The sequence below is a fragment of the Aedes aegypti genome, chromosome 3 (assembly GCF_002204515.2).
Source record: "Aedes aegypti strain LVP_AGWG chromosome 3, AaegL5.0 Primary Assembly, whole genome shotgun sequence".
NCBI classification, from domain to species: domain Eukaryota; kingdom Metazoa; phylum Arthropoda; class Insecta; order Diptera; family Culicidae; genus Aedes; species Aedes aegypti.
The window spans coordinates 300,150,164-300,163,600 of NC_035109.1; the positions used below are offsets into that span (position 1 = coordinate 300,150,164).

At 35.7% G+C, this 13,437-nt stretch overlaps 1 protein-coding gene across 2 annotated transcripts in view; it reads left to right on the forward strand.

Annotated features, from left to right (window-relative positions):
* Positions 1-13,437, forward strand: part of LOC5574260 (glutenin, high molecular weight subunit DX5) — a 191,512-nt gene that overhangs the window by 160,306 nt on the left and 17,769 nt on the right. For both annotated transcript variants that reach the window (XM_021850085.1, XM_021850086.1), the window contains exon 2: positions 2,617-2,719. In XM_021850085.1, the coding sequence (XP_021705777.1) occupies positions 2,617-2,719 (103 nt within the window). The remainder of the gene's footprint in view (positions 1-2,616; positions 2,720-13,437) is intronic.

Genomic DNA, 13,437 nt, shown 5'->3' on the forward strand with positions numbered 1-13,437 from the left:
TTGCAAAGCATTATATTTTTCTGTTCCGCTCAAGTTTGATGGTTTTGATCTTTACCTTATTCTTCCTAAACAGTGTTGCCAGCCACATGAACATTTGTGCTTCGGCAGACTGTATGGCACGCAACACTTCCTTCAACTTTGTTGAACATTCGGTATCGTTATCTTTTTTTTTTTTGGTATTTGCATATCACACCCCCATAAAATTGTCTCTTTTGATAACAATCGATCAGTGTTGCCATCTATTACCAAAATATGAAAACTTGAACGGCCATTTTGGAAAGTTCTCAAACCATGCTTCAACTTTGCCGATTATGTCGAATCAGTATTTCCGCATCTAGACGTTGCATTTTTGAAAAACACAATTATAACCCTGATTTTTTTTACGACCGATTTTTTTTACGACCCCCCGATAACGGTCGTAAAAAGAGGTTGGGGTGTAATTGTTTTCTAAGTTTTGCAAGGTTGGAAAGATAGCGGATTCTTTTGAATAATCTGAATCGTTATCTTTCGATGCATGAAAAATGGAACATTTTATGTAGTGATATGTTAAACGTCTTTTTGTTTGTGGTTTGTAGTTATGCCAATATCTAGGATTTCGTCGATTTTTCAAATGAACTTTTTAGAAGTAGTTTTTTTTGTACATTGACTGAAATATTTAGCTCTAGTGAATTTATTAATTTTTTTTTAAATATCATCATTCTTTGAAAAACTGCTCAGCAAGTTATTTTTTTACTCAAAGGTGTGAACATGATGATTCTTTTGAGATGTCGTAATGAACTACTGATCTTCATCTGATGGAAGCATTCAGAGAGAGAGAGAGTGGTCAGGATCTTTCTTTGGATTCCGGGTCTTGTAGCTTATGGAGGTAGGTGAGATTTTTGAAGGCAGAAATCAGACTTTGAACGCAGGAAAATTTTCTTTACGGAAAACCTTTATGGCGAAGTGAATGTTATGTGTCGGTTACTCAACCTATGGCCAATTGACTTCTTGTAACTTACAGCTTAATAACATTCCTTAAGCTAATATAAGGGTTGTTGCTGACAGTATTGAATAGCAGAGTTTGCGGTAGCAGCTTTGTATAACTAAACAAAAAAATGTGCTTTTTCTATGTATCAGGAGTGGAAAGCTGTTGTTAACCGTGGTGAAAAAAGTTCATTTGCTTCTTTTAAGATTAGCTTTTGTCGACTCATGCTTGAATGAAAATGCAGCATGAAACGTAAAAAAAAAGTTGGCTGAGTAGCGTCCATATAATTGACCATCTGCATAGATTGTTGGTAAACGAACTGATACTTTTTTTTTTTAATTATTCAATCACTCTTGTATTAGCGACAAAATTCTACTCCCGACGATAAACGGACTAAACGTAAAACTTTGTTTCCATACTATTTAGATTCAACCACATGTCCTTTCCACGAAATGTCGATTCGACCAAATGTCATATGCTTTCTGATGCATTTTAACCTTTCCGACCAAAAGTCCATTCGACGAAATGTACTTTCGATCAAACGTCATTCGACTAAATGTCATTCGATCAAATGTCTTCCAACCAAATATCATAGATTCCAAGATCCGCACTGCAATCCTAGGATCTGCACTGGAATCACACGATCAAAACTGGAATCCCAGTATCCACACTAGAATCCCAGGATTCTTTCAAGAATCGCATGATCCATCTTCCCAGGATCCATTAGGAAATATTAGAAGAAAATTTCACTGTTCTGGAATCTTCTTTAAACCAAACCAAGTGAAGTGCAAAACTTTTCCATTCTTCCAAACGAGCCCACTTGATTCAATTTCCCAAATAAACCCTTATTTACAGTAGCACCTATTTACCAAAGTTCCGAACTCTTTTGATGGTCCATGTTCTTCTAGTTACTGCTGGCCGAATCTGCTGTTCCTGCCGTGAAGTTGGTGAGACTTTCTAGTTTTTAGAGTTCGTGAAAACCCCTTCCTTTTCGCAATATTTTCTTCGTGTTTCGTGAGCGGCTTACAAGAAAAAGTCTACATTCCAAGCATCGACCGGCAAAAGTTTGCTCTTTTCGTTGTATCATGTTTCCATTACATGTAGGGTGACAGCACCAATATTAAGATGATTCGACAATTATTTAGGACTAACCAATCCGATTATTCTGGAATTCAAAAGCATTGTCACTCAAGAGAATGTTCTCCACAATTTCTAGGGGACTGATTTGGAAGAAATGAGAACTATTATTGAAAACATCAAAAATATGGAAGCCCCTGGCAATGATGGAATTTTCTACATCCTCATCAAGAAATTTACAGAAAGTAGCTTTTCATTCTTAGTTGATATATTTAACAAATGTTTTCAGTTGGCATAGTTACTCGACAAATGAAAAAAAATCCAAGGTTGTACCAGTTTTAAAATCGGAACTGACTTTCAATTCACAGCAGTAAATGTTAAAAAAAATGTGTGCTCATGTAACCCACCATTGGTATCGGCACCCTGCTACTGAAAACGAATATTCTGGATCGTATCGTCAGTTTGGTGCAGCTGGTGTCCGGATCTGAGCTCGTACTTTATAATAATCGTTAAGTTTCTCCATAAATTGGACTTGAATGTAATTGTAATTTGTTTCAATTGATTTCTCTTCACAGATACTGGGAGTGCATATTGCAACAACAGCTGCGCAACAGGAAGTGATTGTTGCCATTGATGATCCTGACAAGACCCAATACCACGAAGCAAACTTCAATACGAGTAAGTTTTCAGTTTTAGCCGGCAGTACAGTTGAGCTTTACATGAATTTTGAAATGGGAAGGGTTATCTGAAAGCATGGACTTATTTCGAATTATTCAGGAAAACCCACTCGGATTTATTTGGAAACACATTGAGTCATATCATTTTCAACAAATCGGATGTACCTATCCATTTGATTATGATTTGTGTGAGGCTTCAATAGTTTTCCTGGTAATCGATGTTTGAGTGAACGAAAACATCGATAGTCGAGATTAAGGGTAACCAAATAAAAATTGTTTTGACTTGTTTGTATTGCATGATCAGATAAAATAATAATAATGGTATTAAGGTGAAAGATGTTTCTAAAGGCACTAAAATCGAAGAAAAAGTAAAACAAGGAACGTTGTTAATGATTTCTGCTAGTGCGCAAAGCTAAAATAAAAAAATAAACGTTGTTTGTTTTGCCTTTGAAATTGTGTTGTTTTGCTTCAGCTAAATGGTTCTGGAGCAGTGACTGTAGTGTACTGTTTAGAAGTCGCTTTTCAACATGTATGTTTTTTAATTTCAATTGCGTTGAGGTTCTCCATTAAAAATAAACTTATTAACAACTGACATTTGCTGCTCCCACTGATGTCGAAGTGGGAAAACACTTAAGAACTCTTGAAGCAAAACAGGCCGGGGCGTGTTGGCAACACAGGTCAACTCGTTCAGCTTCATCCGCATTCAACGAGAGATGCACGCGAATCCCAAAGTTCGATAGGGCATGTTTTGGATCGAGGACAAAAGAATAGCAAGAAGCAAACTACAATCCACGTTTACATCTTCCACATATATTTTTAACTTAATTTGTTCGAAAAATAACTAAAATTGTTTCTAAAATGTTAAAATCTCGTAAGTACCTTCTTCTTCTTTCTGGCGTTACGTCCCAACTGGGACAAAGCCTGCTGCTCAGATTAGTGTTCTTATGAGCACTTCCACAGTTATTAAGGAGGATTTTTTTTATTATCGTACAAATTGGGCCGAAGGGTCTCAGATTTTCATGAAACTTTTTCCACAGGCAGGGCTCATGGATATATGAATAAAAAAAATTGAGAAAAATTCAGGGTCGCCTATTTTTCCGGAAAACTCAGGTTCTTTATTGAATTAACCCTCTAATACCCAAATTTTTATTTTCGATTTAAATATTATTTTTCGTTATCTAAAATCGTTCTAAACACGTTCTGGGCAATTATTTATTTTTATTCGCAAATTTTTGAATTTTGGTTTTTGATTTTTATAACTTTTATTTTTGAACATCCCTAACTTTTTTCATTTTTGCTTGAAGCTTTTTCTGGTTGTTGATTTTTGGCAATAATAAAAATTTAAATTTTTGTGGTGCTTTTAAAAATATTACACTTTTAATTTTTTTTCGGAGCGTATTTTATTTTCCGTGTAACTAACGGAAAAAAACAGGTTTGAAATTATTTTGATACCACCTGGTTCTTTTTTTGTGATAGGTTGATCGTATAAAAATATAAAAGGTACGATTTTTTATATTACACGTTAAATTAACCCCGGGCATTTATAGGTTATATAAGAATACAATTTTTCAAACAATTTTTAAAAATACAAAAAAGTTTCAAAAGTCATAAAAAACTTTTCTCATATGCGTGTTATGAGTCAAGGTTTAAGCCAAAAATAAAATAATTTTGATTTCCGAGCTACGAAAAAATACACAAAATTCCAAAGTGTACCCCGTCTAAAGGCGGGGTTGGGTATTAGAGGGTTTTATTTAACGGACTTATTGTAGTCTAATTGAATATAAACTTATAACTAAAACACAGCGATTTGAATACATATAACATCATTGATAATAATACAAAATCAACAAACAACATAAAATAAAAAGACAAAATCCTTCAATTCAAATCTCATATACAGATGGCAATAATTCACGATAACAAAACTACAACGTATCAGGCTTCCATGTGCATTGTCTTCTTCTAAACTCTCGGAACTTTATATTCCTTGGCCATGTAGATGATTCCATAGCAACAGTCTTATATTTGCGGTTCAAAACAATTTTGAAAGATATATAGTCAAAAGTACTGGTATCAGCCCACTGTGGAACGAGCTTCTTCACTTGTTGGCATTCAGCATCACAAGCGCCCAAACATCGAGAAACCATTGTTTGCACATCATGTTCAGAAACGCTGCTATCGATATTTGACAACAACAAAGCAAAGTTCTCATTTCGGTCGATTGTATTAGAAAACAGTTCCGATCGTTCCAATTCACTGGCTACGCATGAGGTTTCACTGCGAAGATTAGCTTCCCGTATCACGTCATCAAATTGCTGAGAAGAACTTGGCGTTGAATGATGTATCGCAGTGTCCAAGGAGCGGGTTGAATTCGTGGCTAATACAGTCAATATGGAGTCAACTTTTGCCTTCAGCTCATCGACATCACGTTGGAGTGTGGACTTCGGCTCAACGTCTTCTGGGATGATCGATGCTTTTTCGTTTCGTTTAGCACTCCAATGCACGAATTCAGTCAAACAATCATCGCACAACCATAAGCTGTTACGTTTAGGAGGTGACACAGCAGCAAGGTCAGTTTTGTTCAGTCCAACGCAATTTGCATGGAAAAGCGCAGCACACAGTCCGTTGCAATAGATGAAAGGCTCTTCCTTTGTTACGACTCGAGCTAAGCACTTTTTGCACTCCATGGCGGTTTCGTTGATCTAAAAACTATAACTTTTTCGCAGCAAAACGGCTTCACTCTCGAAACGTTGAGGAAAAAACTACAGCTTAGTCAGATCCGTGGTTATACATAAGTTACATGAATTTATAGGAGCAATTTCCACGAAAAACTTAATAACTCCGAAAGCGATACAGGAACCAACAATTAACCAATGGAACAACAACACAAATGTGGAATTTTTTTGTTTTCCCTTGACACTACTTACTTTGAAAAATCATAACTCAAGAACGAAGCATCGTAGAAACAAAGTTTTTATATGAAAATTTTTGAAAATTTTCTCAGAAATCCAAAAAAAAAATATGAACTGGAAAAAATTTTCCACCGTTAGGGAAATTCATAAAGAAAAGCTGGAAAATCTATGCCCGAACTCACGGAAAATTTTTATTAAAATATTTTTGAGAAGGAAACTTTATAAACATCAATTCTAGTAACTTTTAGGGTGTACTTTTTTTTGTTCCTGAGTTATGGTCAATTTTGTGAAAAATGACCATATTAGCCTTTTCTTTGGAAACCCATATTTCAATCGAAGCATCAGAAAAACAAGGTTTTTTTAATCAAAGCAATTGAAAATTTTCTAAAAGATCTGTAAGAAACGATATGGGATTGGTTTTAATGAAGTATAAGTCGGATTGGATTATATTTTTCATGAAACATTACACCGTAAAGCAAAGCTGAAAAAACTGTTTCTTTTCCATTCCAAGGGATTCTTTCTTTTCTATGGAACAAATAAGATTCTTTTTATATTTTTCTTTAATTTTATTTATTCAGTTATTCAGTACATAACTTACATTTTATCTTAAAACTATCTATTTTTTCAACCGGGAAGATTGCCTTTGGTTGCTACCACCAGAAGAGTTGTGAGTTAGTTTCTTTGTAGTATTAAGAACAAAGCATGCTGTATTTTCTTGGTTTTCATGTGCATCTGAGAAATCACTCGAAAAAATGCTTCGTTCGTCTTTTGGAATAAATGAATGATATTTTTTTGTTCCAGGAATTGGAACAAGGTTAGAAAATCTCTCCTGAAGTAATTTTACAGCCTCTGAATAGTCATTTTCAGTTGCATCGATGAATTCTCAATCTTTTTTAAATTGGTCTTTCACCTTTTGCGACACAGCCCAGTCACAAAATTGTTTGGCGTTATTAATTTCCGCTGACTTTCTAATACTAGCATCTCTAGCCATTCGCTTAATATTGCCACCGATACCATCACATGGACCTTTTTCATGTGAGGTTGGGAAAAAGTGCCATTCTGCTCTTATTTTAAAATCATTTTCATGGTTGCATACATTTTTGAAATTTGATTTATTTTTGTACTGCTCTCCGCAACCATCAGAAAGATAAATGATTTTTTCAAGCTCAGGAAATTTATTTTTCAATCTTGAAATTAGTTTTGTTTGAAAAGCATAAACTGATGTCGTGTTATGTTTTTTTATGTCAGCAATTACAACAAAATTTAAGACTTTGATCGAAGATTTGTCTTTGTAATAAATTACAAATGGATGTATTGTTACTTGAGGTCGTACAAAGTAATGGCTTTGAATGGAATCTTGTATCACGCATGAATAATTTTCCGCGAAATCCATCTGGCACATTATTTCTTTGTTTTCAACTAGTGATTCCTATTTAGCTCTTATAAATTTATTTTGTTTATCTACTTTGAATTGATGCACAAGAAACTTCTCTGTGAGATTTTTCAAGTTTTCTATAAAATCATTTACGTTTTCCTCTTTGTTGATAATTTCACAACGAGGAGAAATAATCCAAAAACAATACTTAACTTCTTCAACGTTGTTTTCATCTAAGCGATTGGCAACAAAATCTAATTTCTTTAATTTACAATTCTCACAGGACCTCAAGTAACAATCATCTGTACTATCTGGACATATCATTTGACTAGTCAAAAAGGCGTTAAGTTGTTTTTCTGTATTATGAACTTCAAAGCAATTAGTTATTTTCAATGCATCAACCATGAATTTCATTTTCTCATGTATCATGCAAACACAAACATTCATGGCCGATGAATCCTTTGTATAAACACATTGTTTTGGTTTAAGTTTCCAGAACGATGTGAATGAGACAGATTCCTGTTCACTCTTACAGGTTTCCAAATATTGTTTATATAATGTATCCAATGGGTCAAGCAAAAGGTGTTTTTGAACATTTTGGCGCACTCCATTGGGTAACTTAATAGATATGGTATCTTTCAAGCCAGGAAATGGCCGACTGATATCATCCCTTAAGCCTGATTCGCTGCTGATAAGTATTTTATCGGCCTATCTTGATGAATGGGAAATTTCTGCAAGGAATCGATCAAGAATGCACTTTTTTCTGATCGCAGTACGCAGTTGAAAAGAACTGTCACTTCAAATGGGAGTCGCTGTAGAAAATTTCTGCAAGGAATCGGCGAGAAATTTCTTTAGCGATTCCTTTTCAGTAGCAAATCAGGCTTTAGGTAAAAATTTGAAACTATGTCTTGGACATCTGATCCATGCGAGGGTCGTCCTACTTTTGAAAGTGGTTGAATCCCTAAATTGTATTTTTTGATTGAGTTATAACGTGTTGAGACACGTCAAAATGAGCTTTAGTTTTGGCATATGACCAATTCCTAGGAAGTAATTTTAGAAGTTCAATTTGCTTATCAGGTTCGGCTTTTGTAACAGCTGAGTTCAAATTTAATAAAACGGAATTAAAATCCTCTGTAACATCGACAATATTAGGCGGAAACCAAGTCTTTATTTTACTCAAAATTTGATTGAACATTTCGTCCATAGAAGCATTGCGATAGTTACTACTAGAAGCATCCAAACGTGAAGATTTTACTTGAAAAGAAATTTCCAAGAATTTAGCAAGCTCTTGTATTTTTTGTACATTATTTATAGAACCAACTGACTCACCCGAGGAAGGAGTTTCCTTTGGCGACGCCAACGAAGATAGTGGTGAAATTTGTTCTTCAAACGCCATTGCTTCTGGAAGATCCGTTACGAGAGCCTTCTGGTCACCGGTAATGGAGCACTTCACGCAAATTTTATTAAAGTATTAAAGGCCGTCCAGTCCGAAGGGGTTACAGCATAAAGAATTGTATTCGTAATATTGAACTTTGTCCATTTCAACAGCTTCGAGAAAACTTTTTTCACTTTACAAAAAATAATAACGAGGAATATACAGCTGATAGACAACACGTGCACTTTCTCACTGCTCTTTGTTAGTTTTTGGTAAACTTATGATTCTCAAGCCATTTCAACGCTTTAAACTTGAATTAGAAAATACCTATTTGTCATATTGTCTACCCATTTATTTAACTGTCAGTTTTGTAGTTACCTAACAGGAAAAAATTGCCTACATTCTGATTGAAGAAAACTTTGTTTCTATGTAGTTTCGTTCTTAAGAAATTTTGTTTATGAACTTATAAATTTGTAAATATATGGTTCAAACAGCTCATCCTAGCAATATTTGATCATGTTTTAGGAACGAAAAATGAGCGTATTGAAAAATATTGTAGGATTGGATCTTATTGATCGCTCTTTTCAAATATACTTTGTTTGAAAGCTGGAATAGCTAATCGGGTTTTCATTATTTGTTTTCATAAACAGTGAAAAATGTCCTGGGAAACTGATTCCATTTCAAAAATTTCATATTTTTGAGATAATTTGAATCCGGTTCGACAAGTCATGATGAGTCTTGAGTCATGATTTTTAAACGAAAAGGCATGTATGGCAAATCTTTGCATTTTTTACAACATTGACCATAGATCAGGAACTAAAGAAAAGTACATCCTTAAAGTTACCAGAATTGAAGTTTATAAAGTTTCTTTCTTAAACATATTTTATTAAAAAATTTCCGCGAGTTCGGGCATAGATTTTCCAGCTTTTCTTTATGAATTTTTAAAAATTTTATTTCTACAATGTTTCGTTCTTGAGTTATGATTTTTCAAAGAAAAGTCTTATATGGCACATCTGGACATTTTTCACAAAATTGGCCATAACTCAAAAACGAAAAAAAGTGCATTTCAAAAATATCAGTGATTAAAGCTTATAAAATTACCTTCTCGAAAATATTTTTTTGAAAATTTTCCACGAGTTCGGGCATAGATATTCCAGCTTTTCTTTATGAATTTCCCCAACGGTGGATAATTTTGTGGAAAACTTTTTCCAGTTCATATTTTTTTTTGGATTTTTGAGAAAATTTGCTTAAATTTTCATATAAAAACTTTGTTTCTACGATGCTTCGTTCTTGAGTTATGATTTTTCAAAGTAAGTAGTGTCAAGGGAAAACAAAAAATTTCCACCTGAGTTTTTTGGAAAAATAGGCGACCCTGAATTTTTCTCATTTTTTGACGTAGAAGTACGTCTCTCTTCTCTATACAGGAGTAAAATTGGAATTTTGAAACCAAGAGCGTTACGTTGGCATGAAATATTTTAAACGTTTATAACTTTTCGCTGGCTTAACGAAATTTCTTGATTAGCATCTCAATCGAAAGCCAAGACATCAAAGCTTCATGTCGTTTACTTACTGAATCCCACATACCTGTCCAAATAGTTTAATAACTGTTTTAAAAGAGAACGTTGATTTCAAGCAAATCTATAAATAGGGGTGGCTAGAGAAAATTTGACGTCATTTGCTTTTCACTCTCCGATTGGCTCTCATCTCAGCAGGCGACAGATCGGCTTGTTCTGACCGGGCGTGCTTCTCAGGCACAGACATCGATAGCGAAGGACGCCCCCGTTTGTCTTGCTTCGCTCAAATCAAACTGTCGAGCGAGCGAAAGAAGATGCCGTCCGAAGCTAAAGCCATCACCGCTGCCGCCGCCTAGAAGAAGAAGAGGAAGCAGTACACAGGAGAAATTGCGGTCGAACTGTGAACACGGTCGGGCGAGTCATTCTCGTTTTGTGGTTCACCGCTTGTTTGCGTTCACCCAGCCATCGTCATCGCCGCCGCAAATTTCATCTGCCGAGGAGCTGTTGACCCGCGCTTTAAAATTTCGACTCGTGATGAAATCATCATTGGTGGTCAAGAAGCAATCCCGTTAAGAGCAAATACCAGAAGCCCCCTGAGTTTTGCTGGTCCGAGCAGTTATTCGTAACAACATCGAAGCTAACAAAGCCATCGGTTCTTTTCAGAGCCATCAAATTTGTGGAAAAGAGTTAAAAGAGAAATATTTCCGACTTTATTTATAACTTCTAGTATTCCTAAATCAATTTCACGGCCTCATACAAAATTTCATTTGTCGTGAATAATATATGACTCAACCATTTGATATTGTACTCGTGGACGCTGCTGCAGTGCCGTCGGGGTGAGTGCTCAACATTTCACAACGATTGCAAAATAGAGTGGCTTTTCCAACAGCGCCTTTTATGTTCCATATTTTATGGGAACACTTTGATTAGGAAAATTATCCCATGTGACAAAATTGCGACATATTTAGACTGCTTTTGAAAATATATTCTCATTGAACAATTGTAATAATTTTGGCACCCATGGATCCGAAATTTACCGTCATAATAAAGAAAACTATTGGTTATCAACTGAGAGAGACTCGCGAAGAGGAAAAATATCAACGTCATATGCAGCCCAGATTCCCCTCTCACGAAACGTCAAATGCAGCCCACCGTTTTTATGGCTGCAAAAGTTAAAAGTATTGTGTTCAAAGTAAACTGTTATTATAAACCTCAGTCGGCGGAGCAGTTTTTTCCAAAGTTGCTGATAAATCTAAGCAGAAGATTAATTATTTCTAATGTCTGCTACGTTTGCTGGCATGGAATTTCACTCAAATGGCTATTTATGATTCGATGTGATGCAAACTTAATCATTTTTTGCTGAGAGGTTCATGTGAGGATTTGAACAGCATGCGCATAATTGGTATGCGCATGCGCATAATTGGTATGCACAAAGTAGAATAAGAAAAAAACTCAGCAATCACAGAAAAAGAAGACTGTCTTCGCGAGTCTCGTCTCAGGTTATCAATAGCTCGTATTGAATATTTAGGGAATGCCAATCATTCCAACAATTCATGTTCGACCAATTTCTCACGTATTAGTATTCGCCGCAATTTTCAAGTAATTCCAAGCAAAACACATTATTGGCACATACTCATTTCCCAGATTGGTCGATCAGAAAGCGAAGAGCACAAAAGGGAGGAGCATCATCTGCTATTCCAAGGTTATAAAACATGCTGCCTTCGTTGGATTCAGTTTCATTCCATTTCCGCTTTCGAGCTGGTAAGAGCTCCTCGGAACTTGCTTAGTGAGAAGTACCTCGCTGCTAGAAGCCTGCTGAGCTGTTAATCCAGAATCTGGTTTGTGAAATTGCTCAAGATTTCAAGATTGAGCTACGTTTCCAGATTTCAACTAAATCCCTGTGTACGCTACTCTGTTGCTGTTGTGTACCCATGAAATATTAGGCTTGTTTGTCGAATAAACAGAGAACTTATTCACATCTTCTTCTTCTTCTTCTTCTTGGCATTAACGTCCTCACTGGGACAGAGCCTGCTTCTCAGCTTAGTGTTCTTATGACACTTCCACAGTTATTAACTGAGAGCTTTCTTTGCCAAGGTTTCCATTTTTGCATTCGTATATCGTGTGGCAGGTACGATTATACTCTATGCCCAGGGAAGTTAAGAAAATTTCTATTACGAAAAGATCCTGGACCGACCGGGAATCGAACCCAGACACCTTCAGCATGGCTTTGCTTTGTAGCCGCGGACTCTAACCTCTCGGCTAAGGAAGGCCCCAACTTATTCGCATGCATTTGCAACTTTTTCGATTTTCCATACAAAATGACCAACTTTGGTAAGTTAGATCTCAGTTATTTATGGAAATATTTTCGAATGAAACATTCACAGAACATCAGATGTAACTTGAATTTTAACATATATTTTTGAAAATTTTTCCAATCACAAGTTTATAAGTAATAACGGTTTGACTAAACTGTAATTTTCGACGAAAAATTCAAAACTTTTTATCTTAAAATCTGATAGCCTTACACAAAAACTATCTTCAGCAAACTTATTCATCTCGTCAAAATCTACAACTTTTCTGAAGATACCATGAAGCTATTCCTTCAATATGTTTAGTTATGTCAATCATAAAAAATCGTCAAAAAATTCACTTTAGTCAAACCGTTACTGCTTTTCAACGTGTGATTGGAAAAATCACTCAAAAACATATGTTAAAATTTAAGTTATGTCTGATATTCTGTTAAAATTTCATTCAAATCAGTCCATAAATAACTGAGATATAGTTTATCAAAGTTGGTTACTTTGCATGAAAAATCAAAAGAGTTGCAGTTTTTTTTCTCAGCGAAGAATCACACCATCAACGAAAATAGCGCGAAAGCAATAACCAATCGCGTGCGAGTAGCGAACGGAGTGACCTAAGATAAGATCGGACAACTGGCTTCTTTTAGTTGTTCTTCTTTTCATCCATGAGCCCAATTGTAAATTTTCGACCCTTGCGTGTTACGCTAAAACAGTGTTGCCATTTGCCAACACTATTTAATTCGCATTCGATAAAAATGATTATCCGGATGCGATTTACTGCTCCTTGCACAATTGAAGCCTTTGCACTTCATTTCTTAAACATTCAAGTTGATTTCGCTTAAATATTTACTTTCATTCACATCAGTCGGCTAGTTGGCACGAACTTTTATGAACAATTGCAAATAATAACAACATAACAGCAACACAGGCAAAATCAAAACAAACGCTTCCGATGGTATTTTCTCACACGCAGCCACACACTCGGAGGCATCAAAATCAACCAATCAGCGACTGGATCACAAACTGGATCAAATATTATACCCAGTTGTCCGATCTTTATCTTAGGGAGTGACGAAACAACCAAGCGAGAGCCCCACCACTCGCCATCGGTGAACGAAGCTCGAGCAAATAAAACCACTGGTTGTTCTGCTCCCAGCTCATTCACAAATCGAACGGCATAACGAACGGATCAAGCAGCGGAGCAGCAAAGAAGAGCGCGTGAAAGCCACAGCAGTGTGCGAGT